Source organism: Salminus brasiliensis, chromosome 2 (assembly GCF_030463535.1).
Source record: "Salminus brasiliensis chromosome 2, fSalBra1.hap2, whole genome shotgun sequence".
NCBI lineage: Eukaryota > Metazoa > Chordata > Actinopteri > Characiformes > Bryconidae > Salminus > Salminus brasiliensis.
Window position 1 is genome coordinate 7,491,490 of NC_132879.1, and position 27,885 is coordinate 7,519,374.

General features: G+C 40.3%; 1 protein-coding gene across 1 annotated transcript; it reads left to right on the plus strand.

The window, feature by feature from the left end:
* Window positions 1–1,453: 1,453 nt before the first annotated feature.
* On the plus strand, window positions 1,454–27,725 carry sncb (synuclein, beta). The gene is made up of 6 exons (XM_072674259.1): window positions 1,454–1,617; window positions 2,463–2,594; window positions 15,842–15,871; window positions 17,078–17,196; window positions 23,024–23,113; window positions 26,824–27,725. The coding sequence occupies exons 2-6, from the start codon at window positions 2,474–2,476 to the stop codon at window positions 26,854–26,856; spliced, it is 393 nt and encodes a 130-aa protein (XP_072530360.1). The 5' UTR covers window positions 1,454–1,617; window positions 2,463–2,473; the 3' UTR covers window positions 26,857–27,725.
* Window positions 27,726–27,885: the final 160 nt, after the last annotated feature.

The window sequence follows — 27,885 nt, forward strand, 5'->3', positions numbered from 1 at the left end:
TTTTATTCCTCACAGTCTCTGAATTTTTATTCCTCACAGTCTCTGAATTTTTATTCCTTCCAGTCTCTGAATTTTTATTCCTCACAGTCTCTGAATTTTTATTCCTTCCAGTCTCTGAATTTGTATTCCTCCCAGTCTCCAGTTTTTTCCTCCCTATATTGGATTTTTTTCCTCCCAGTTTCTAAATTTCAATTCCTCCCAAGATCTGTTTTTTCCCCTCCCAGCATCTGAATGAATGTCCCTCCCAGTCTCTTTATTCTTTTCCCTCACAGTCTCTGAATTCTGATTTCACTGTTGTGCTTTAGCACTTTTATGTTTCTGCAGCAATCATCTGACCCAGTGAGATGAATGTAGGGTTTAATTTGGGGAGCAATGTGTGTGTGTGTGTGTGGTGGGGGGGGGGGTGGTCCATACACTCTGCTGTTCCTCTTTTATTGTTTGAGAAATTATTCCTGTTTAATTTCTATAAAATGAAATCAACTTGTCATGCTACATATTTCTGCTTACTTAATATGTTTCTGTATGATTCATAAGCAATAAATCCACCACCCACATTAAATATTTTTACAGTTCAGTCAGTGCAATGAATGGGAATTGGGTATGCTGCCAGTCTGTGGTAAAGCATGTGACCAGATTTGAGTTCTTATTTGCAGTCGTTCGATCTCACAGAGATGTCCAGTCTAATGTAAAGACATGAATTATTTATAAGTATTCTATTAGAATGGTGTGTGGATTTTTTGGTCTGTGCATCCAGAGCGATGTGCAGGTCGGGTGTACAGTTACAGAGCGTTTTTAGTTGTATTGATTTTACACTACAATCAAAGCCATCTGCAGGCACTGCATCTCTGTATTGACATAGTGTCAGCTTCTAGTGATGAAGCTGAATGGATACTCCAATGAATGAGTGATGAAATGGATGGAGGCAATGTTTGAGTATACAGCCTATATAGCAGGCTGACTGTTGACTAGTCTGCAAACGTACAGTCACACTCTCTATGGAAAACTGTTTGACTGGACGTGGTGTTCTTGGTCTTGCTGCCCAAAATATGAACAATCGTTTAAAATGAGGGACACAAATGTAGAGTAAACCACCTAGGATTTTATGGCAACCACCTATAGCAGCGATCCGGTAACCCTTTAAGCAACTCCATAGCAACACCATAGCTTCACAACCATTCTGAAACCCTGTGGAAAATGTACTTTTGTGTATTTTAGATATTTTCTGGGTTTACTGCTAATGTTATTCCCTTTCCGACAGTATTTTAGTCAATGGTTTTATATAGAGCTTCTACAATCACTCAAAAACTTCTACAAAGCACCAGAAATGATGATGATATGGCCAGAGGAGTCTTCTGTGGTTGATGCATTTGTGAGTTGTAATGCCCACCTGAATTTTAAGAGGACCCAACTGCCCAGTCCTATCTCGGGAGGCGTGGTCTGCCTGAAAACGGGTGTAGGACAAAATGACAGGGGCGCTGTGAAACGGTCGGTCGCTATTGGCTGAGCGCCCTGAGAGGAAAAGGCCCAGCGCTGCTTCTACTGCCATAGTTTCCACAACCCAGGACTGAATCTCCACAGCAGCTCAGCCATAAGGGGCACGAGAGGAGTCTGAAAAAGGTGAGCAACCCGGCTTTGATCCGCGCGCTCGGCGAAGACCTGGAAAACGAATGCGTATTGATGCGTGAGGCAGGTGGAGACGGAGATGCGTGCGCCTTAGAGGACGCGAGATAAAGGCAACGGGTTGAGATGATGGATATGGATGATGTGGGGGTTATTTGTGGGATTTATGCATTGAGGTGGGGTTTCCAGGAAGAAGGGGTGATCGGTGGAGGCAGATCTTGCGTTTAAGTGTTGAATGGGTGGCGGTCGTGTCGTGCACTCGGTGGAGAAGGCACCATGTTGAATGTGGGGATTCTTGTCCCTCTAATTTGCTGTAAATTAGCGTTTGTATTTGCATGGGCAGAGTGTTTCAGTTTGAAAGCACGACTAATGGCAGGTGTTGCCTTCATCCCAGCTTATATTAGGATACATTACACGATACTTTTAATAAATACAGCCTTTCTGCTTCTCCTTCACCCTGAATAAGATTGCAGTCAGTAATAATTCATGAGCAGGTGCACATTAACCATTTCAGGGACACTCTCTTCATGGTGAAGAACCACCTTACTTTAAGAACAGGTGCTAAAAGCTGCTCTATGGTGGATATGTGGAAATGGTGCGCTTTGGCTTTTCCTTTTGGTTGCTTGTGTAGAAGCCACATACACACACACACACACACATACACACACACACTCTCTCTCTCTCTCTCTATCTGGTGGCAATGGAGCCTGCCATTAACACCTCGTTGATGTAATGCAACCCATTGCAAGGCAAGGCAAGGCAAGGGAGCGCGCACCATAGCAGCCTGTGCCAAAACGATGCTCCCTGTTTGTTGATCTTTCTGCTGCTCTTTGTCCCCCCAGAGGGGGCCAGGATGGACGTGTTCATGAAGGGGCTTTCCAAGGCGAAAGAAGGCATGGCGGTGGCCGCCGAGAAGACCAAGGAAGGCGTCGCGGTTGCAGCTGAGAAGACCAAGGAAGGCGTGATGTTCGTGGGTAAGGATGGAGATATAGGCTTAAAGAGAGCGTGAGAGGGGGGATGGGAGATAAGGGGGTTGCCTATATGGGTTAAGGCAGCAAGCACGATTGTGTAATTACTCCATTGGCTGGTGGATGGGTGGGGCTCTCTGTCCTCCTGTCACGTTTTACAACTGCTTACGACGTCATATATATATATATATATATATATATATATATATATATATATATATATATATATACATACACACAGAAACACACACACACACACACACACACATATATATATATATATATATATATATATATACATATATATATATGGCTTTATGAACAACTGAGAAAAAAAATGTGTCATGTGACAATTATTAATAATTAGGTATTTAGTAATAATTAAAATTATATTAATAATTAGGTATAATCTGACTGAGAGTATGTGGTAAGACTACGCTTAATCCATGTCTAAGAAACTCTCCCTATATCTAAAACAATATATACGGCATAAGTTGTATTTATGTATTTAATAATGTATTACATTATTACATGTATTACATGTATACAAATTATATATATATATATATGTATTATATATTATTATGTATATTTTATGAGCCATCATGATTCATTTCTGAGCTGAACTTCATTTCATTTCATTTCTCCGTTTATTGGACAGATACAGTGCTCATCAATACACAGAGACATGACTGTAAATGAGCCAGAAGTAGCCCTAAAGGCATTTATTTTTATTTACTACAAATGTCCTTTGTAGTCCCTGTCCAGTTCTTAATACAGCCTAAAATGAAACCTAAAATGATATAATAATAAAGTGTCAGAAATCTCATACAGACAGTATTAACAGATACAAATGCCAAAACAACAAGTACAAGGACAGGGCAGTGGACAGTTCATTATCTACTGTACACATATTTGATGGTTAACAAGCCAGGACTTGACAGCTGATCGGTCTAAGAACTATTAACCGTTAGATGCCGACTGACTAAAAGCACTCCAGTCTCCTCTGATGGTACGTCTGGTAACCTGAGCACTTCTTCGTTCTTTGCATAATGGATGCATTAGGTGGAGGAGGGGCAGTATTGTGTAATATCTAATAAATAACACACATATGTGCAGATTTATTGACAGTTCCTCAGCTCAGAACTCTGTACTTATGGAAAGTCTGACAGTTATGAAAACGGTTGTGTTTCTGATCTAAAACTTTAAGAGTGTATTTATGCCGTTGCTTGCTGTCAAATGAAAAACCTGTATCTCCAAAATGGTGACTTTACAGGAGAAGGTGAAAAATTCTTAGCTTTGAATGGAAGTTAAGATATAATAAGAGCTTATTGTATGTAATTCTGAGCATTTCTATTGGTCCATTCAACCAGAATTACTCAAACCATAGCGAAAACTAAGAATGGTCAAAAATGGACAGCAGCAACAATAAATCTAATAAATCTAATAAAAAATAACTAATAAATCTAAAATTGCATACATTAACTCACCGACATATTTTTTTACATAAGCTTTACAAGAAATATTAAAATTCAGATCTAAATGAACAATCAGTTAAAATGCGGTTGGTTTTCTTGGTGTTTGTTATGGACTTTTTAGGTCACAACATGCTCACACTCAAACAGTCTTGGAGATAAGACTCTATAGGAGAAACCGTGCTGTCGTAGAATATCCGTTTGGCTGAGCGCTGCCTGTTGTGCGGGAGTGAGAAGAGGGAGAAATGTCATTTGGATGTGTTCCAGCTTCTCTGTGATCTCCTGCCCAGGTTGGCCAGGAGCCTCGCCGGCCACATGTCACACTATTCCATGAGCTCACGGAGTATCACTCTGTGCTTTCGGTACAGCCTCCTCTTTAGACTTGAGAGGAACACGGCTGCATGTCTGCACACTGAGCATCAGCAGGAGGCCATACATTTGATCCAGGACAGTATGTGGCATTTTGCTGACTGACAATTGGACATGCCCTATGTACTGTGTGTATGTTTGTATGTGTGTGTGTGTGTGTGTGTGTCAGAGAATGAGAGAAACCATGTGTTTGCATGGTACACTGACACATTGCTCAGCGTGCGATGCACAGGGCAAATTAGTGTAAGTTGGCTTGGTTCCTGTTCAGTCACAGTTGAGACCTATTTGGATGGAGAGCTCTGAAAACGCAGTTAGAGCTACACTATTTGTCCAAATGTTTGTGGACACTTCTTCTAAAGAATGCCTTTAGCTACTGCAGGTTACACATAAACCAAGAGACATGTTTAGAGCTGTGTCAACAGCTTTATATCCATAAACAGAATGTGTGGCATCTGTAGATGCAAACGCTGATATGAAATCAATGCAAAATCCCAGTTATTTTACATCATTTATTCATTTTAAGATCACCCAAATTTTGGCCACCGTAAAATACACATCACACAAGCGCTCAAACACTTTGGGATATTCTACCATGGATTTGAATGTTACTTTGAGTAATGATGCAGCGTAAGGGCAAGCTGCATTCTGAGAATTGCTGTAAGAGCCACTATAGCAATAGCAAAGCCCTGTGAAGTAGTCCAGAAATACACGTAAAGCTGTTTAGACGTTTAGATGTTGTGGATTGTGACGATTTGTCCTCTATCACCTCCTTGAGTAGTGAGTGTTGTAACACGTAATGTTTTACAGAAGGACAGTCTGTGTGATATTGGACAAAAACTGACATTGCAATATTGTTTTATGTGATTGGAGAATAAATAAAAGATAATGGGCAGATATAATCTGCCTCTGGTAGGTATCACATAGAAAATGAGAAGGGTGCAAATTCTCCTTTTGCATCAAGCAGCAAATTATTTAAAAATTTGCCTCCTGTGATGTGACTGTTGTACATGCTCACATTACGATGGCGATGCTGAAGCGATATATTGTGAAGCCCTAATTCAATATGTTTCTGCCATTATTATAAGCACATAACAGTGTCATGGATGCATTTCTTAGGACACATTAAGGATACATTATTAGGGACACAATGTTAAATGTCCTGTTGTTAAAAATACCTTGTTATGGATATGTTGTAAAGAACAGATTGTTGAGGACACATTGTTAAGGACATGTAATTAAAGACAGCTTGTTAGTGATATGTTATTAAGGACACATTGTTACTGACATGTCATTAGGAACAGGTTATTAAGGATACACTTGTATGTATATGTTAGGAAAAGGTTGTTAAAGATCCTGTTAAAGATTAAGAAGGCAGATATTTTGCACAGCTGTTCCAGTTACTGTAGCTGATGCTAGTTGGATGATAGCTCTGTAACTGATGCTAGCTAGATGTTTTCTAATTTAGTTGATATCAGCTGTGTCCAACAGTGCAAAGATATTCTCAAACTAGCATGTTGGCACATCGTCCACTGGGGAGAAAAGACCTTGTGTAGAAGATGACGAGTGTTCATCACTGCCCAACATTGCTGTGCTTAGCATTAGCTTATTAGTTCATTTGCAGAGGAGGCCTCCATTATTCACCCAACATGAAAACCTGTCAGTTTCTGTTTTTGAATAATAAAACATCTGTTTATGTCTGATGCTTTGCGGTCTGATACTGTCTTTAGGCTCCGCTATCACCCAAAAGAAGATCATAACCCTACAATGATTTAGTTTAGTTGCTGTGTGGCGGCTGTAGTGCTGTAGGTGTGTCCAGTCATCACTACGATCACTGTCTTTAGGGAGTTTGCAGTGTTTTCTCTGTGTCCGCATGGGTTTCCTACAGGTTTTCTGGATTCCTACCCATCGTAAAATGCACATAGTAGGTGCATTGGCCATGATAGGCTTGAGTGAGGTAGCCTGGGATGGACTGGCATCCTGTCCAGAGTGTATTTTTGCCTTGTGTCCAATGATTGTGTGTAGGCTCCAGACTCTGGACCAGGAAGACCAAGATAAGAAGATGGATAGATGGATGGATAGTTACTGTAGATAGGGAAACAAGTAAATTTGTTAGTTCAAGGACTTCTGTGAAATACTCTTACATTCGCCCCTCTGACTGCAGATTGAGGCTTAAAATACAATTTACAGTAGAGGAAGGAACACCAATCACAGTTCAGTTAGCGTTTGGGCCTCATTGGTGGGTGGTATAGTTAAATCTCTTTATGCTTGCGGGTTTCAGTGTGGTGTACTGATTCACTGAGCAGTGAATCAGCTGTGGAGGTTGCAATGTGAATCGTGTAGAACTACCTCCTACCATCCACTAGACTACTTGTCAGTTGGTCATGCTAACAAGGCATCAAAACAGCATAGGACATGGAAAGTCATATATGTAAAACTGCATCATGTGGCATCGTGTGGTTTATATTCCTGTACATCTAGTGATGTACCGTTGTGATGGACACTCTATAGTATGTCAGAGACTGTAATGTCTGAACCATACACCAAGGAGCTCAGTGTAAACCTACTATGTGTAATAGGGACAACTTGATACACTGGAGATCAGTGGAATGATACAGCTCGCGCTGGTGATCCGTGTAACACAGTGCACACTGTAGGCCAGGTCGACATGGCACATTAACATTGGGGCTTCTTGCAGTATGTGACCCTTTCGTTTAAGGATATAAGCTTTCACATCATTCAGAATTTGATTCAATATAAAACAGAGGGTCTCGATTCAATGCATTTTTTGCTACAGCAACAATAAGAAGGGACTTAAAACATGCATTTTTTCTATTTTCAGCTAATTAGAGCTTTCAACATTAGAAAAGTACAGTGTTTGCCACAATCCCAATCGAATGCTCTAGCCACAAGCTAACATGCTAGTATCAGTATATGCAATTATACCATACGCAATCCAGTTTCTCTTATTAATTCCGTCTGTGGGATTCTGGAAGTTGTTTTGTTTGTGGGTTCAGTCTCAGTACAGTAGACGGGCAGGGATATTAGCACCTGCAGCTTTTTAGCGCTTTATGTAACCTATCTGCTGCACCACAGGGGTTATAAAGCAGTAATGCTGCTATCAGTATGAGGTTTTCCTCCCTGTTGATCGGATGCATTTCGGTGTGCTGCTTCATCATATCCGTATATATTAAAGTTGTATTGTTCAGACCAGTTCTTTAGCTTATCTCTGCAAGGGAATCCATATTGTTGGCACATGCAATACTGCCATAATGGAATCCTGTAATGGCTTTTGGAGGAACAATTTCATTGAAGGGCTCTAAGGAATGGTTGTGTGTCTAAATATTGGCCTTAAAGGGAGAGTTCTAGACCTAGTCTTAAAAAGGGGTATATATAAAGGTATATATACAACCATGTCAACTGCATACATTCATAAATGCTTATTTTACTGGTTAAATTGTACAGGATGGAAAAGCTCTGGTGTGATATAGCATCAAGAAGAGTCAAGGAACCCTTTTCCAGAACTATTCAGAATTCTTTTGCTTAGAATTTTTAAAAGGTGCGTCACACCTCATACACTCATCTTACGAGAACGGTTCTTTAAAGATCTATTTTTTTATTTTTATGATGAATAGATAGTTAATAATGCACATTGTTTAGATAACTGCATCCACACAGTGAAGAAAAAGGGCTTTCCCCCTTTTAGGTGCTATATAGAGTCTCTGGTTTCTCTAAAGAACCATCTACAAGAGGTTTTCCATCATAGAGAAGATTCATTTATTGAGTATTGAGTTGGTTCTTTGCATGGTCGAGGTTCTGTGTGTATATATAACCATTCACTAAAGAACCTTTGAACACTTCTTTTAAGGGTTCAGATTTCTCATCTTGATCCGAAATCCTTGTGGAATACTTTAAAGAGTGGCGCTGCTGATTGGCTGTTTTGGCCTGGCCAGGGAGGAGGAATTGATCTTGTTTATTGACCCGGCTTTAACGAGCAAATGGACGCTCTGAGGCCGGGCTGGAGTGTTTGTTTGGCGCACATAACTGGTTATATCCTGCAATTCATATAATCCTGTACAGGATCTGTTGCTCATTGATATTCTGTGTGACTTCCAAAAAACTGACACACTGACACACACACACACAAACATGGTCCAGAGAGCCGGCTTCCCAGAGAAAGCCAATTACCCTAGATATCTTAAGCCTGGTTTGCAAACACAAAGCTGGAGCAGATTAGCTGGCGTGTGTCGTGAGCTGCGAGGGTCCGAGGTGTTCCTGAACACTAGAGCAGCATCGCTCTGCCCTCATACACTACGAGAACGCTGCCCTAGAAAGCCACGCTTGAGTTGCCTGATGTGGAGAGAGAAAGAAAGAGGGGGAGGTGAGAGAGAGAGAGTAAGAGAGGAGGGTAGACCAAGAGAGAGAGAGAGAGAGAGAGAGAGAGTGTGTGGAGTGAAAATGATAAAGAGAGAGATTTTGATCTTTAGAGGCCAGATGAAATATGCCTGTGTGGAGGAGGGGTGTGAGCGAGATCATTTTCACCCCACCTTGGACGGCAGCTGCACACACACACAGGAGATGAGAGGAGCGCACACATCCGTTGGCCTCCATGCTGTTAGCACGTAGCATCTCCCTCCTCGCAGCAACGCTGCTCCTCCATTTCTGTCTGTCTCTTGCTCTCTCTCTTTCTCCTCCCCCTCCCAGCTCTCTGTTGACTTATCCAGGAATCGGTCCACTGGGATTCCAGCAGGATTCTCCTTTCACTGCCTGGGTTCAATCCTTGGCTTACTGCACAGATCTAGGCTAAAAGGACACCTCACCCGAATAGGCTAACCTACCAGTGATGAATGGAAGCTGCTGTTTAGCACAGAGCAAATGGGATCATGCTAACGGTTTCTATGCGAGGGAGTTCATCCCTCACAAGATTAAGGCTAAAACAATACCTCACCTAAATAAGCTAACCTGCCAGTGATGAATGCAAGCTACAGGATGGGACCAGGCAAATGAGTTAAAGTGGAACCATGCTAACAGTTTCCGTATGCACAGATCCCATCCCCACCTTATTTTAAATAAGTGGCCTAAAATGATTGATCTCCATTGGTTATTCTTCAGCGATGCCATTAGTAACACTTCACCCAAATCAGCTAATCTGCCGGTGATGAATGGGCACTACTAGTTTGCGCTGAGCAAATCAGTCAAAGTACTAATCCACAGATCCTTAAACTAGCCTAAATTAGGCTACCATGCTAACTATGATCAAGCTTTCGAAATCAGAGCTGTATTCACCCTTTACTATTCAACACTATTAGCAAAGAATTCTGCATGAATCTCTAGCGTATTTAACAGACCTGGTCTAAACGAACTATTGGAAAATAGGCTCATAAGCTAACATGACCAAATGAACATGCTAACAGTATACCTCTGCATGGATTCAGCCTACGATTAGCCTAAGATTTAGCCATAATCATGCTCGTTATGCAAATGAAAAGAGCAAATGAAATCATGCTATAGCTAGCATTCATTTTTCACTGAAGCTATTTACAGGAGACTCCATCCTCTGCATGAATCCCCAGCTTCACAGATCTAGGCTAAACTAACACGTCACCCAATTAAGCTAGGATAAAGGTGCACGTATTCGGATAAAGGGTATTCGTCACTGTACAGTGTGGACTGTACAGCGAAATGTGTCCTCCGCATTTAACCCATCTGGTAGTGAACACACACTCACACACACACACGTGTTAGGGGCAGTGAGTACACACACACACCCAGAGCGGTGGGCAGCCAACTCCAGCGCCCGGGGAGCAGAGAGGGTAAAGGGCCTTGCTCAAGGGCCCAACAGTGGCAGCTTGCCGAGCCCGGGAATCGAACCCACAACCCTGTTATCGATATCCCGGCGCTCTAACCGCTGAGCCACCACTGCCCCACCACCACTGCCCCAAGCTGACATGCTGATGATGAATAGAAGCTGCTGGTTAACACTGAGCTAATGCGATCATGCTGAAGGTTTCCTTCTGTATGAATCCAACCCCTTACAAATATCGGTATACAAATATATAGGTTATAAAAACAACTATACAAATATAGATTTCAAATTATGCAAATAAGCTTGGTAATAATTACTGGAAGCTGACAGTTAGCACTGAGCAAATGTGTTAAAATGAAACCATGCAATCACATTTATCTAAAATAAACGGACATGCTAATTATGAATGATGAAATCAAATCAAATGAGAAGCAAACCAAAACGTCACTCAAATTAGCTAACATGCTAATGTTGAATGGAAGCTAGAGGTCAGCACTGAGCAAAAGGGATGAGACCATGCTAATGGTTTCTTTCTAAATAGATCTAGGCCTCACTTTGTTTTACAGATCTAGCCCTAAAAATAAGCTAGCAAGTTAGTACTATGAGATCATGCTGATGCTCTTTTGAGGGTAGTGTAGATAATGTTCCTAGATCTTCAGTGATATCTGTTGCGGTTGGTGTGGCGCAACAGATAACACCAGTACCTGCCAGTGAGCTACCACGCTATGTGAGAGACTGGGGTTTGATTCCCAGCCTGGGTGACTGTGCTGCGCTACACCAGTAAGAGTCCTTGGGCAAGACTCCTAACGCTGGTCCTACTCTGTAATACAAGTAACCTTGTAAGTCACTCTGGATAAGAGCATCAGCCAAATGCTATAAATGTACATGTAATTAGCCGGAGGGCTTTGTCTATCTAAAACTAAATCCTGTCTTCATCTCTTATATTTAGGTTTAAAAAATATTTCATCAAAATAAGCTAATCTAATGTTGGACAGAATCAGCCACTGAGGAATAGTGGATCATGCTAATGGTTTCCTGCAAGCTTTCTTTCTTTATTGACATTATTATTATGGGTTACTCATTCATCTACAAGGATCTCATCTCAAGCTAATTTTCCAGAAGAAATATTTAATCCAAATAACATGCTAATGATGAACGGAAGCTATTAATGAACAAATGAAATAATAAATGACACCATGCCAATACTTTCCCTCTGTATAGATACAGATAATAATATTCATATTATTTTTCTAAAAATAATAAAATTAGTGCTCATTATGATTATATCAGCTAGAACTGAGCAGATGGGGTCGTACTTAGGTTAGCACCGATGCCTTTGACAGGACTTTCTTTCTCATCCTATGTCCCAGATCTAGGCAGAAGAATACTTCATAATAATAAGCTAAATGTGCTAATGATTAATTAATAATAGCAGTTAGGGTGAACAAATGGGATTGTGCTAATACTAGCATTTATTCTTTACCTCCATCTTCTTAGTTAAAAGCTTACTTTTCACAAACCAGCTAACTTGCAAATGATGAACACAATGTGCCTGTTAGCACCGAGCAGTGAGATTCGCTAGCTTTTGTTCCTCACTGACACCATTAGCATAGAGGACTCCATCCTGTGCATGGATTCATGTCCAGCTCATTTCCCAGAAATAATATTTCACCCAATTGAGTTAACATGCTAATGATGAATAGAAACTACCCGTTTGCCCTGAGCAAGAGAGATCAAATGAGCCCAGTTTCTCACTTTCATTCTTCGCGGATGCCATTACCATTTCAAGATGGAGCATTCTTCTCAGTCTTTTTCCTCAATCAAAGGCCGAGACAGTTTCTCTGATTGTTGGTTTGTCATCACGAATGTTGAAGACAGAATTGTGAATGGAATGTAAGCTATTGTAAGCATTATCAATTTCATGCACCATTACGCATGTATGTGACATTTAGCTTTGTAGCTTACATACAGTTGCAATGGAAATTATTCAACCCCCATTGCAAATTTTATTTTATTAAGTTTATTAGAAATTTATTAGCAAACTTTCAGCTGTGTGCAAGAAACCAAACAGTCAAGACCAATTTAATCAAGTTAAACAGCTCAACACAACTAATAGAACAATTACTTCCTCCAGATTTAACACAAAATGCCACTTTTATTGATGACTGAAGCCTCTAACTGAAGAATTATTCAACCCCTTCATGAAAAGCTTGTTTAGTTTAAATTTCTATGAGGTTTAAGACAGGCGACTGTGACGGCCACTCCAGAATCTTTCAGGACTTGGCGGACTTTAAGGTATGCTTGGGATCATTGTCTTTTTGGAAGGTCCAATGATGTCCAAGCTTCAGCTTCCTCACAGAAAGCATGATGTTGTCCTTGAATTTCCTGAAACTCGATTTCAAGCATCCCTCTGAGTCCATCTTGCCCTGCACACATTGTAGGTTTCCAGTGCCAGAGGAAGCAAAGCAGCCACAGAACATCACTGAGCCACCACCATGCTTCACTGTAGGCAGGGTGTTCTTTTCAGCTTAGGCTTAATTTTTCCACCTCTAGACATCCGAACATAGAATAATTTGGTTTCATTGCTCCACAGAGGTTTGGGAACCTGTTCTGTAAAGCAATGAAACAAAATGGTATCCTTAAGCCCAAAAAGTCAGTTGCCATAATAAATCCACTATTTCAGTGGACACGGTTCAGTCCTTCTGGCATGCCCGACTTGCTGTAACTGTGTGTGATTGATTAGATTATTGATTTGAGCTTTCAGATCTTTCAGAACATCTGGTCCACTTAATTTCAAGTCGGCTCTGATGGGAAGCAATTTTAACTGATGTTTGCAAGTACATGGTGGGAAATAAAGAGGTGTGTTAAAAGATGTAAAATCTGTATAGTGAATGTTTGGTGACTGTAGAAACAAATACTGACATGAAATGAATATGAAATCCCATATATTTTTAAAGATTTTTTTATAGATGCCATAGGACATATGTCCTATTTCTGTCCAGCAGAAATAGGACATATGGTGCCTCTAATTATAGTATATAATTTGTGTATTTACTGCATTAGAAGGAGCATAGAGCATGCTAGATCATTCCAACCAGGCCTACTGGCTGTGTCCGTCCACAGCACTGTCTGTGAAATCAAATCAGGGTTAATGGCTCAAAGGTTATGGATGAACAACCCCAGAGGGGACATCTACCCTCTGAAGATCAATATTTATTTCTCTGTCCTGCTCTGTGGGGGAGAATCTCCTGAAGACAGTGTTCTGTCGTGTTTGGGGAGTGGAATTCAGGCCTGTACTTAGTATTTTATGGTTTGGCTCCTCACAAGGAGACAGGAATTTGTTTATTCTGTGATGTTGTAAAAGGCATATGGGTTTCAATAGTAGTCCAAATGACTACACATTTTACTGACGGGTGAGTACAGGCACTGCTTCATGCACTGCCAGGCAAATCTTGAAGTACATGTAATAGTAGAAAGGGTTTTATTGCTTTCCATGTGATAGAATAGTGTGGATGAGCTTCAAAAATTGATCATCGTACAACAGATGGGCCCTGTTCATGAAAAGAAGGTGAAACACATGGAGTTATGTAGCAACCAAAATATGTTGAGCTGTCTTCATTTAAAAATTCCTTTAAAGAATGGCATATTTTACCAGAGTTACACACTCATTGCATTATTTACTAGAGCACCCCAGCTGCAAGATGCCAGATAGCCAGACACTAGCTTCTGCCAGTGTTCCTGGGAAATCTTTGCCCCTTCTTCATGGGCAGTGACGTCAAGTTCTGAAATTCTTGGGTTTGCGGCTAAAACCCACTTCTTCAAATCCCACCAAAAATTTTTGTATGGGGTTCAAGTCAGGCAAATTACAATCACTGACAATGACAATATATCAGCCATAACATTAGCACCACTTGCGTGAAGTGGAAAAACTCTGATTATGTTAAGTGAACAGTAAGATCTTTAAGGTCATCTTTCAATATGTGTCTTTACTCCTCAGTGGAATATGTCTTAATTAGTCCAAAAAATATGTTACTGTTACCCATTTGCATAGGGTAACCATACTTCCTCTTGTTCCCAGACATGTCTTCTTTTCGGATAGAATTGCATAAAAGGTCCAGGATTTCATGTTGGTTTTGTCAGAGTTTGCTTCTTCAATCGTCTCTTATTGGGTGTACAGATTTTTACAGCTTTAAACACTTTATCTTAAATTTCTACCTGCCCTCCACCATAACTGGCCTATATGTTTCCCTCATTACATTGAGGGAAATGATGTCATCACCGTAATGCAAAAACATTATGTCTGCAAATATACAGCTTTACAATAGAAAGGGAAAACCATTTTTATATTAGTCAATGTAAAAAGATTTTCTATTTTAAGTCATTTCTATTGGTCCATTCAGCCGTCATAAAACCAAGTAGACCAAATATTCTAAAAGATCTAAATCAATAATCAGATCAATATTACACACAGTTATCGCTCAGACCAGGAGGACTGAAAAGTGAAATAGTGTGTTTTTTAAGGTGCTGAATGTATTTTGTTAATGTAATTTGTTAAATTGAAAATTACTGAAAAGAGTGGATTTGGCCATTTAGGCTATTAAGGTTATTTACTGATAGAGCTGGGCAATATGTATCGTGATCATTTTTTGTATTGTGATACATAATATGCTTTTCTAAGCATTATTATCGATATTGTTAGTGCTTAATAAACAGTGAAGTTTCAAACAGTGTAATTAGACTGGCTTATTTATATTAAATGCAGCAGATGTTGATTTAAAATCACTGTATTCAGTACAGGAGAGTATCTGAACAGTAGTTTTTAAGAATCTGTCGCTACTGGTGTATTCAGTCTGTGATTACATGTATTGTAATAAATATTGTGTAAAAAGTCAGCTTGAAGCCCTCCGGTCAAAACATTCTAACCACACTGGATGCCTGTGTGTCCACAGTGTCCTCTTTTTTAAAAACTATCACCCTAATTTACCCGTATTGTATCTGACTCTTATTGTATTAGCGCTTGGGCTACAGTATTTCCATTGAAAGATTACGTAACTGGCTAACTGACTAACATTTGTCAGCTAGCTGACCACTGCTATCCAAACTACGCCTCGCCCAGATTATTTCTGTACATAAATATCAGAAACCTCGAACAGTTAACTGAGTACTTGTGTACCGGTGCATATCTCTGATATGTATGTTATAGAAATAGGCCTCTTTTATCTGTGTCTTAAAAACACATCTCTAGCATTTACGCTTAGGTCTTTAGATCAGAGCGTCTTTAATACGATGAAAAACACACATTCAATCAAGTGTCATGTTCTGACTGACCCAGTCCTGCACAACACCACCTGCTTTTACTAATTAGCTGCTTATCTTTGTTGTGCAGGCGAGCTCATTAGTGAAATGTCGTGATATGGAAGGGGTGAAAGTGCTCAACATTACATGAAGCTTCTGCTCTTGAGCTGTTCTCTCAGAGTCCAGCCGAGCTGCTGCTGATTCAGCTGCTTTCTCTCTTTTCCTTTCCTTGTTAACAATGTTGGGATGTTGGGAGTTTTAAAATTCGATGATACTCATCTCACGTGTGTCTTTTTTTTTCTTGTTTTCAGGCAGCAAGACCAAAGACAGTGTGGCGACGGGTGAGCCAATTCTCTCAACATTGTAAATAATGAATGGCTTTTATTTAACATTGATCTCGAGTGCCTTGGCTTACAGCCACTTCGCAGTATGGAGACAATGACAGGTGTAAAATTGTAAATTTGGTGGGCTGTCCCTTTAGGATTAAATTACATACTCCACTGCACTTATTCTCACAGCAAGACTGAGCCGGTTTCCTCACAGTGCTTATTCAGCACGGCTCAATATAGCTTTATTTATTTATTAAGGGCTTACTGAAGCAAGGTTGTTGATCTGAGGGTTTCACCTCTGCTCCAAAGTAGCCATTAATATTTAATTATAAATCGATTATCAATTAGAAATTAACCATCAGGAAAGTTAATAAAAAGGAATTAACACTAAAACAGCATTTTTACCCATTGAGCGAGCCTCATATCTAATATAGCCTAATATGTTTCTTGCTCGTATGCAGTCAGCAATTGTTGCTCTTAAATGCTAGCAATTGTTTTTAACTTAAATAAATAATAAATAAATAAAAATAATAAATAAATAAATAGATTGATTGATTGATTGATTACTAGACGACTGGGTCTCCAAAGCATCAGGCAGGTCTTGTGGGCTGTTCATGGTATGCAGTGGTCAATACCTACCAAAATACCTACCAGAAGTGCCCCAAGGAAGGATGACCAGTGAACTGGCAACAAAGTCACAGGCACCCAAGGCTCATTGCTCCAATCCATGGAGGCCTCACCTCACAACTTTTAGGACTGAAATGATATGCTGCTAAAATATTGATGTCAGATACCACAGGACACCTACAGTTTTGTCCATGCCTGATGGGTCAGAAATGTTTTGGTGGCGCAAAGAGGAACCTACACAAAATTAGGCAGATGGTTTAAACAGCAATAAAATATTGATATCAAATTTACAAAAAAAGTATTTCTGTATTTCTCATACCAAAACAAGACCTCTTAATCACCTAGTTAGGAATTAAGAGTCAGAATTCATTGTATTGCCCACCAACAGCTTAGACATTCACCCCAGAACAAAGTAGCAGTATCCCAGACATAACAGACACTCCTTAGAAAACATCTAATATTAAACAAGCTTGTTACATTACATTAAATAGCATAGCGAATCTTACTGAGATGATTGAAAACACTGGATATAGATGTACTGTGTCCTATTCTGTTTACCTACATGCTGAGGCTGTCTGTTATTTCTGACAGTTGCTGAGAAGACGAAGGAGCAGGCATCTCAGCTCGGTGGGGTCGTGCTGTCCGGTGCCGGAAACATCGCAGCAGCCACCGGCCTTGTGAAGAAAGACGAGTTCCCCACCGACATGAACGTATGTTTACTGTTCTTGATTCCTATTTTTCTTCTTTTCAGCTTTACCCCAAATGTAGTTCGGCCATGTTTGACGTCTCTGTGTAGCCAACAAGTCATTTGGAGCTAACAGTATATCTCTGCAGTTACCGTAGCATAGGCTGCCTGTCTGAATCATCTCAGAGTTTTAATTTACAATAACAGTATCCCCAGCCTTTAACCTCTTCCACCTTGAAAAGTGTGATTTCATAGTGCATCCAACAATAAGGGCAGCATGGAGCATATTAGAAGGGCTTGACACAGTCCCTGTAGGAAAGTATGGCCTATTGAATAGAGCAATTAAACATAAACCGAATAGCACTGGGCCAGGCCAGGCATGGAGTAGAGGGGTATAAAGCCCCCTAGCCTTGAGCTGTGGAGCAGTGAAACTGTGGAATGATGGTTCACCATCCAGTACTTTTGGGATAAGTTGGGAATGAGATGGAGTGGTGATCAACCAAAATTCTAATCTCTCTAATGCTCTCGTCTGACGCTGAATGCAATCAGATCCCCACAGCAATGCTATAAAATCTAATAGGAGGTCTCCTTCCCTGAACAGTAGAGACGGTTACTCCAACAAAAGCAGGATAAACCTTTTTTAATACCCTTGATTTCAGTAGAAACTGTTAATAAGCAGGTGTCCCAATACTTTTGTCCATATTAAGATATAGCCCATACATATATATAGATCGATTTGGTCTCAGGTTTTGTTGTGTTAGTGATGATCTGTGTAAGTACTCACAGTAATATGAGAAATTGGGCGTATTGAGAGGTACCACTGAGGCTTTATGGTGTTGCCAGTGTCATCAGGATTGAATGGTGTGTGACATGCACTAATGGCGATTATGTGACAATACGGAGCAGCCCAAATGAACATTTCTGCTCACCGTGTGCACATAACCCTGCCTCAGTGAACAGGTAACAGAGAGAGACTCACTAATCTCACTGGGGATATCGTCTCTCTCTCTCTCTCTCTCTCTCTCTCTCCCTCATTTCCACCTTGCTCAAGGTCAGTTAGCGGTGCACTGATCATTTAAAACCATGCTGAGGGGAAATGGACGTGTTTACGACTTGCTCAGGTCTTCCCTGTGTGTGAGAGCAGATTAATAGGGTGTCTGACGGTCCTTAGAAGGTTTAATTTGGCTGAAATGACATTTTACAACTGTATGTCAATAATAAGTCCCTGTAAAAATGCTAGCTTGGCAAGTATAAATAAGATGTATTCATCTTAAAAACTCATACAGTCGGGTGTCGTTTAATTATTATTTGCAGCGTTAACTTGCTTTTGAGTGAGCGTACACAGAGACAGTGTGATATTGCTGTGTGTAACTCTTTAAGAGTGTGTATACACACTACTGGTCAAAAGTTTTAGATCACTCCCACTTTTCCCGGCTTTTATTGATGTTTAAGTCATTATAGTCAAGAGGCCTCAAATGGTACAAAGGTAAGCAGCAAGCAGCCGGTGCTTTTTAGAATATTTTAACTCTTAACCGTAGAGCTTTCCTTTAGAGAAATTACAGATAAAGCCTGAGTGTGGTGAGTACACTTTCCCACACCATCTAAACACTCTTGGAAACTGGAGAAAATTTAAGAGGTCTGGTTAATAAGGGAAAAAAAGGGGCAGTGGTGGCTCAGTGCCAGGCTATTGCTAACAAGGTTGTGGGTTCGATTCCCGGGCTCGGCAAGCTGCCACTTATGGGCCCTTGAGCAAGGCCCTTTACCCTCTCTGCTCCCCAGGCGCTGAAGTTGGCTGCCCACCGCTCTGGGTGTGTGTGTACTCACTGCCCCTAGTTCACTAGTGTGTGTGTGTGTGTGTGTGTGTGTGTTCACTACCACAGATGAGTTAAATGCGGAGGGCACATTTTGCTGTACATAGTACAGTGACAAATATGTGCACCTTTACCTTTAATAGACAGACCCAAATCCACAACAGCATCAGAATCCAAGCTTCTGAGAGTCAACAGTGTTGTGTGATAGACGGATCACGTGACAGCTTAACACTTGGAGCTGCAGGTTTGACGGGTGAAGTGGCAGTAAGAATGTCACTGCAAAGATGGTAAAATTAGAAAAGCAGGCTTGCCTGGGCCAAGCAGCACTGCCCGTAGACTGCTGAAAATATTGGGGGTGTTCTAAAACTTTTGACCGGTAGTGGATATGTGCCTTTAAACAGTCTTAAAAAGTCTTAGTTTTAACTCGATAACAGCAGACAAATTGTCTTATCCCAACACACTTGTACAACAGCCCTGCAACATCTAACCTGCTGGGCTGTATGCTGATTTAAGGGCAGACCCAGGCGCACAAGATACAAGCAGATTTCCTCGGGATTTCCTCCATACTGCAGCCGGATCCTTTTGTCAACTCAGTAATCTCATAAATCGCTTAGAGAGGAACCCAGCATAAGAAGCTTTCACGTGCCCAGCTGCAGTGTTTACTGCAAGCAGCCTTAATTGGGCAATAGCCCCAGCAAAAAAACGCATGAACATGATTGATGGCAGACCCCAGATGGAGTCAGTCAGCCAAGAAACACTATATGGACAAAAGTATTGGGACACCTGCTCATTAATCAATGGTCTTGAAATGTCCGGGGAAGGCTTTCTACAAAATGTTGGAGGAGCATTGCTGTAAGAATTTGATTGCATTCACTGATATGAGGGTTAACGAGATCAGGATGTTGGATGATCACCACCCCACCTCATCCCCAGCTCATCCCAAAAGTACTGGATGGAGCACCATCGTCATTTCAGAGAACACCGTTCCACTGCTCCACAGCTAATGGCATTAGGCATGGTGCCAAGGGGTTGATGTTTATCTGCTCCAGAGAGTCCTATTCTCTTTGCAGTACTTCTCTACAAAGAAGTGTAGCATTACTTCTCGCCAACCCTTTTAAGGATTTCGCCACAAGCCATGTTATTGAGGCCCTGGGCCCTTCACATCTAAAAGCTGGTAATTATAGGGTCTATATCGTAAGGATCTGAGGGTAAGGGTTGAGTTCTTTACCAGGCAGGGTCACATGAAATGGGACATGAAACATAATAGGTGTGGTTTAGATATTTTGGTCCCACGCCCCCTATTGCTGAAATGCCATTGACGATTCTATGCAGCCAATAGCGGTAAGGCAAGACTAGGCTTGCTTGGGTTTTCTTGTTTCTGTCAAACAATGAAAGAAACTAAGATTAAATAACTTATAACTTCAACAGATCATCTGCTCTTCTATTTCTGATCAGATATTCTACCCATTGAAAGTTTACAATTCACACTTTCCACACAGCTTCTCCACATCTGAGTCAGAAGTCATTCAGATAAACTCCGCAGCCTGATTCTGTTGTCTCAGTGACGGCTGTGACGTGATAATGAACCATCATTATGTTCATTTACTCATATTCACTACTTCCTAATATTGTTTGCTCACATTGCTGCTTTTATATTTCAAAACACTATGATAAACTGTCAAGTCCATAAGTATTCAGACACTCCTTCTTATTAGTCTAATAATTGAAGCACTTTAAGGTGCTCCATTGCTGAAGAGCTCCATCCAGAACCGTCAGGCAGAACTGATCGCCCGGCATCAGTACCTGACCTCACTGATGCTCTCGTGACTGAATTTGGTCAAACCCTCCTTACAGCAATATTCCAAGATGTAGTGTAAAGCGTTCCCAGAAGAGTTTCACTCACTATTAATGCCCTTGATTTGAGCAGAAATCCTGTATACATGGTATATAATGAAATATATTTATACAGCGCAGCGTCTATCACTTAATTTTTCTTTTTTAATTTGCATCTCTACGTGTTTGGCATGCGATGTATTCCAGGTATTTCATCAAACAAAGCTGAGTTACCTGAATTTCCAGGCTATGAATGGCATAAAGCTGCCCAACAGCAATGTGGAAGACTAGTGGAGAGCCTGCCGAGACATGAAAGCTGATTGGCAGTCAGGGTTATTTCACCGTAGTGATTTTTGAATGCTCTCAAAGTTCAATATTAGTACTGTGCTGATTAAATTTGTATAATAATTTCTTTGCATTATAATTATTATGATCATTTCTTGGGATTATTTGAGCAGTTGTAATTGAGCAGGTGTCATTTCTGCAAATAAATGCTCTAAATAGTAATATTTTTATTTGAAATTTAGGGGAAATGTTGTCCATGGTTTATGAAATACAATGCAAATGTTTGCATAATTTCTCTAAACACAGCCTATAAACACTAAAACCAGAGAAACTGATAATGTAGGATGCTCTTTTAATTTTCTCCGGCGCTGAAAACCATGCATCTCCATTTGTGTCTTTTTTTAGTTTTCTCCATGGTTTGAACCTTGTAGCTGCTTCTGCACACTTTGTGAATAATTCTGGATGAATGGACCAATAGAAATGCTCTAAATGACTTGGAATGAAATCTTATTTTACATTGACTTCCATTCGCAGTTAATCACATTTTTGCCTTCTCCTATAAAATGTCACCATTTTGGACATACAGGTTTTTCACTGGACAACGACAATATTAAAATAAATAATTAATTTAAAAAAAAAGTGTAAACACTGTATAAACATTCAATAAAATGTTTATACATTGTTTATAATCTTCTGTAAATAATCTGTGGTATCTGAAAGAGAAACACAGCTGTAAAGTGAGCAGTTGCCATTCAGACAGTATAAGTTACAGCGCTGCAGATAGACGAGCCTTCTAGAGCGTTTAGAGCAGGTCCTGTAACGGTCCTGTAGGGTTCGAAAGGTACAGAGTGTGTATAATGGAGTTGTACGGTTGGTTAGACATGCTTTATTAGGATGTTAGGATTACAGGCTGCTGAAACATGGCCTAATTGGCTAAGATTAGCACAGTTTAAAAATAACCCAGTGGCCCAGTGCAATACAGCAGCTACTCAGTTTACTGTTACTGTGTCCTTTATTCCTTCGACGTTTGATGGTTACAAAGAGAAAATATGTGGAACCAGGGCAGCTTGTTTTTTTTTTTTTTAAAGCAGTGTGTGTTGCTGTACACAGGCTTAGTGAATGGGTGACACTCTTAAAAATAAGGTGCTTGAGAAGGTTCTTTGAGTGATGCCATAAAATAGCAATTTCTGGTTTGTTATAGAGATGTGTGTGTGCAAGTGTGAAGAACCTTTAAATATCCAAAGAACCTTCACTTGATGTAAAGATTGTTTAGCAATATTAATCTATTATAAATTTGCTTCTACACGGAGCCAAAACAGGTTCTTCTATGGGATTGCTCAAAGAACCATTTGGAGCGCCTATATTTTTAAGAGTTGCTATGCTAAAGTGTGTTTTTATGATGCCCTCTGATGGACTGGTGCCTTGTTCAGGGGGTATTCCTGCCTTGCGCCCAATGATTCCAAGGAGGCAAAATGTCTACTACCCTGATCAGGAAGAAGAGGATATAAAAATGCATTAATTTTAAATGCAAGAAAAATGTAAAAGTCTGATGTATCATTTCAGGATGGCTTATTATCATAGTAACCTTTATTTTTGAGGTATTGAGGAAGACTAAGAGTTTTATTGTTGAATGATGGAAAATGGCACTAAGTAAATGACATTAACTGCAGCATCTGTACTGAATGTGTATCAAATAATAAACAATACTATTGCTGCTTGTTGTGTTTAATATTGACATATATAGCAGTATATTTAATGAGAATATGGTGATTCCTGTTCACTTGGTTTTACAAATAAATAACTGTATGAAGGCCACTGCCTGTTGATGTTGCCTCCCCCCACTTGTCAAACCAAATCTGCTCCCCTGCTCTGATGGTATTTTAATGCATCTGTGTGTGTTTGTGTATGTGTGTGTCTCTACAGCCCGAGGAGTTTGGTCAGGAGGCCACTGAGGAGCAGATGGGGGAGGCAATGATGGACCCAGAGGGCGAGGCATACAACGAGAATCAGCAGGTACAGCAAATACCACTCAAACACACTCTCACACACACACACACACACACACATATTTAGGCCTGTAGTACTACTGTAGGAGGGGTGAATAAGCAGGTACTTATTGGAAATTCCTCTAGTAATTATGGAAAACTCCCTTATGCTGATATCATCATCACAGCTGTGATTAATCTACTAATAAAGAACGGAATTGCAACCGTTACACAAACTTTACTGTCTGAGGTTTCTCCTAAGGTCTGATTTAGTCTGGAGCCGAGATGATCACGTTTTTCTCAAACCTCAGCATTTCTGTTGATGTCTGAAACTTGTTGTGGATTTAGGATGTCCTGAAAACTAGTATCCAACTGTGTTTATTAGAGTCAGGCCTTCATGTCTGGCTGCAGATGTCAAAAGGTGGTCAAAAATATATAATTCTAATTTCTGCTAGCGCCCATATGGGATTATAGTATTATGTTAGCATTAAGCTAACAGCAGTTTAATATAAAAATTTATTGGGGTTGTCGTAGATTAGTGTGGCAGTATGTGTGGTGCTACAAGTGTATCAGGCTCAGTGGTGTTGCTGAGGTTGTAATACATGTCAATGTCACTGCTGTGTTGAGAATGGTCCACCACCCTAACAATATCTAGTACCATGTTGGTTTCTTTGTTGAATGGGGTAAAGGGGGCATTGTGCATGTTCTACTGTCTATAACTGTAAATTTGCACAGTGCACCTCTATGGTAGGTGGTATGGTATGGTAGGTTTCCTGGGCTGTGTAAGCATGAGGAGTTTGTGCGGTGTTTCCGTTATTTTGACACACCTTTTTGCACATCTAAATATATTATGTATATGATGCCGTACATCTGTAATTTCAGAAGACAGGGTGGAATTCCCTGCTTAGTCTGCCTACACTTCTCCTTCATCCCTCCTGTCCTCCTCCTCCTCACCTCCCCCATCTCTCCCTGCCCCCTCTACTCTCTTCATCATTACCTCACTGTCATGCCGAGTCTAGCTTCATGGGCGTGGCAGTGATGCCACAAGCCCTGATGCATTATCCCCCCACCCCACCCCCCCAACATTCACAGTGTTGAGGAAATAGATTCACCCTGTATCTCGTGACCATGTGACCACTGACACACAGCTATACAGTCATGTGACACTGTCTTCTCCATGCTCTGTTCCCATGTCACCATGAGAGCACAGAAAGGATGCTCAGGCTTTAGCTCTGTGCTTTGGCCTCCCTCTACTGGACAACTAGGAGAATTGCAGTGGATGTTTTTAACATTCAGATTCCTGTGTTTACATTTTAGCCTTCTTTTAAACACACTGTACTAAAGCTGATTAAGTGCCTGCAAATAAAATGATGGTTTGCGGACATTAGAAGATTATCTTAACTGTCCACAAAATATGTATCTCCAAAATATTCACAAAGATTCAGAAAAATAACATTAGAAAAGATATATGAGATTTTTATTTGTTCTTTTATTTTTAGACATAATAGGCTGTGGGGCAGAGATGTCCACTCCTGGTCCTGGAGATACATATACTGCACTGTTCAGATGTTCCTGAAGGCCTTCAGTAGTTGTATTAGATTAGAGGTGGTTAGAGCTCAGCTCCGTAGGGTAGTGGATCTCCAGGACCAGGAGTGGACATCCAGCTCTTCTGCACAGCACACAGTTCAGTAGTGCGCAGTGTTGGTCATGATGATCTACCATCTGATTATATCCACGGTTTTTGTTCTGGTACAGAACATCCAGGAGCAGAATACAGGGTCAGCCATGCAGAGAGGTTAGAGGCCTTGCAGTGGCAGCTTAGCAAACCTGGGTATCGAATCCACAACCCTGTGAAAATTCATCCAGAGCTCTAACCACAGTCAGGAGGTTTTACAGCAGTCTGAAGAACCATACGTTACTGAAGAACCGTTTCTTAGTTTGTCTTTTTTGTTGAGGTTTGATGAATTTAAACTTAGAGGGAGCTTAGAGGTATTAGGTGGGTTCTAGCTGCACAGCTGAACCAGCTTAATCTACTAATAAAGAGCAGAATTGCTTTTCTCAAGCCTCAGCATTTCTGTTGATGTCTTAATCTTCTTGTGAACTAAAGATGTCCTAAAAACTAGTACCGAACTTTGTTTATGAGTCAGACCTTCATGTCTGGCTGCAGATGTCAAAATGTGGTCAAAAATATATAATTCTAATTTCTGATAGCCCCTATATGGGATTATAGTATTATGTTAGCACCAAGCTAACAGCAGTTTAATGTAACAATTTCTTCTTTCCAGCAGTCTGAAGAACCATACGTTACTTAACCCCTGAAGAACCGTTTCTTTGTTTTCTTTGTTTGTCTTTTTTGTTGAGGTTTGATGAATTTAAACTTAGAGGGAGCTTAGAGGTATTAGGTGGGTTCTAGCTGCACAGCTGAACCAGCTTAATCTACTAATAAAGAGCAGAATTGCTTTTCTCAAGCCTCAGCATTTCTGTTGATGTCTTAATCTTCTTGTGAACTAAAGATGTCCTAAAAACTAGTACCGAACTTTGTTTATGAGTCAGACCTTCATGTCTGGCTGCAGATGTCAAAATGTGGTCAAAAATATATAATTCTAATTTCTGATAGCCCCTATATGGGATTATAGTATTATGTTAGCACCAAGCTAACAGCAGTTTAATGTAACAATTTCTTCTTTCCAGCAGTCTGAAGAACCATACGTTACTTAACCCCTGAAGAACCGTTTCTTTGTTTTCTTTGTTTGTCTTTTTTTGTTGAGGTTTGATGAACTGAAAATTAGAGGGAGCTTAGAGGGATCTTTTGAGTTCTATCTGATACAAACAGTGAAGCACTTTTGTAAGTCGCTTTGGATAAGAGCGTCTGCTAAATGTTTTCAATGTAAATATACCAAAAATCACCAGTAAGGTCATGTCTCAAATATGTGATTCAAATTCAAATGATAAATATTATAATATACATTTTTGTTCATTTTTTCACACACTTCTCTGCACTAAATCAGTGGCTCAGCGGTTAGAGCTCTGATAACAGATAATAGATAACAGGGTTGTGGGTTTGATTCCCGGGCTCGGGAAGCTGCCACTGTTGGGCCCTTGAGCAAGGCCCTTTATCCTCTCTGCTCCCGGGCGCTGGAGTTGGCTGCCCACCGCTCTGGGTGTGTGTCTGTACTCACTGCCCCTAGTTCACTAGTGTGTGTGTTTGCTACCACAGATGGGTTAAATGCGGAGGGCACATTTTGCTGTACAGTGACAAATATGTGCACCTTTACCTATAATAGACAGACCCAAATCCACAACAGCATCAGAATCCAAGCTTCTGAGAGTCAACAGTGTTGTGTGATAGACGGAACACGTGACAGCTTAACACTTGGAGCTGCAGGTTTGACGGGTGAAGTGGCAGTAAGAATGGGTTAGATGCGGAGGACACATTTCGCTGTACAGTGACAAATACCTGCACCTTTACCTTTTTACCAGTGCTGGGTAATGTTCCAATTCGCAGTTAACTAAATCGGTTTTATATAATTGAAAACGTTCAATCTAAACCAGATTGCCGGCTAGTGTATGTATACTGTGTATTCTGTCTAGTGCCTTCTTAGCTGCTTTCATTTTCATAGCCAATAAATAACATCAGAAATGGACTGGTGACTTTGTACAGAAGATCTTCATGCTCCTCATGCTCTTCATGTTTCAGTGAATGTAATTTGTGTCCTTGTTTATTTTTCTGTCCTCCAGGAGCAGACCCAGGACTACGAACCGGAGGCGTAAAGTATCCATTCCAAAACAAAATGTCCAACCAGCAGCACAATAATGTTTCTAACAATAATAAGGACAAACGCTGAACTCATCACAATAACCCTGTTGCAAAAAAAACAGCAAAAAACGAAAAAAAAAAACGAAAAAAAACAACACAGTTATTCCTGCCGATAAAAGTTCTTCCTATCAGATATATATAAATATAAATATACTTTTAATATGATCTATTGTAAATGTCCTGTTCTGGCTATGATGTGGTGGGTGTAGTTCTACTCTTTACTGACTGCAGGGGGCAGCTCCGTCTCGTTTCCTTGATTCCCTCCCAACGAAACGAGACCCACTCCCCCTCCGTGGCTCTTTGTGCCTGTGTGTATGTGTGTGTGTGTGTGTGTGTGTGTGTGTGTGTGTTTCTATTTGTGTAATAGGTGTTCCTGATCTTCCAATGCCAATATTGGGGGTGAACAAAAAAAAAAGATACTTGAGTAAACATATACGAGAACGATGATATTCTATAGAGCTGTGTACGATGCCTGTTTGTGGGACTTTATTTATTTATTTATTTATTTACTTTTTTCATTCAATATTGAAGCTGAAGTTGTTTATTTAATGTTTTTCAAGTAAGAGTTTTATACATTGTAACTTTATAGTTGCTTGTGATATCATTCCAGTGAACTCTCTGTTAGAAATGGGCAGTTTGTATCTGTGTGTGCGTTTGTGTACTGAAGATTTTAAAGTCAGTGTAAATGTGTCTTGAAATGTTTATGGGTATCAGATTAGTGCTTTACAATGCTGGAAATGTCGATATACAGGTTTCTGTGTCACGCAAGACAAGCAAGTCCTCTGTAAATAAAGAAATAAAAACAAAAAAAACTTATAAATAACGTTATTGGTTGGTATATTGTGAGGCCTTCCAGCGTTGTTGACGCTACAAGTCAAATTCAACTTAATATACCCAAAAGGACCATAGGTGAAGCCATTAAAGAACCACGCCTGGCTCTCTAAAGTAGTACCAGAAGACTCCAGAAACAAGTGTACCAGACA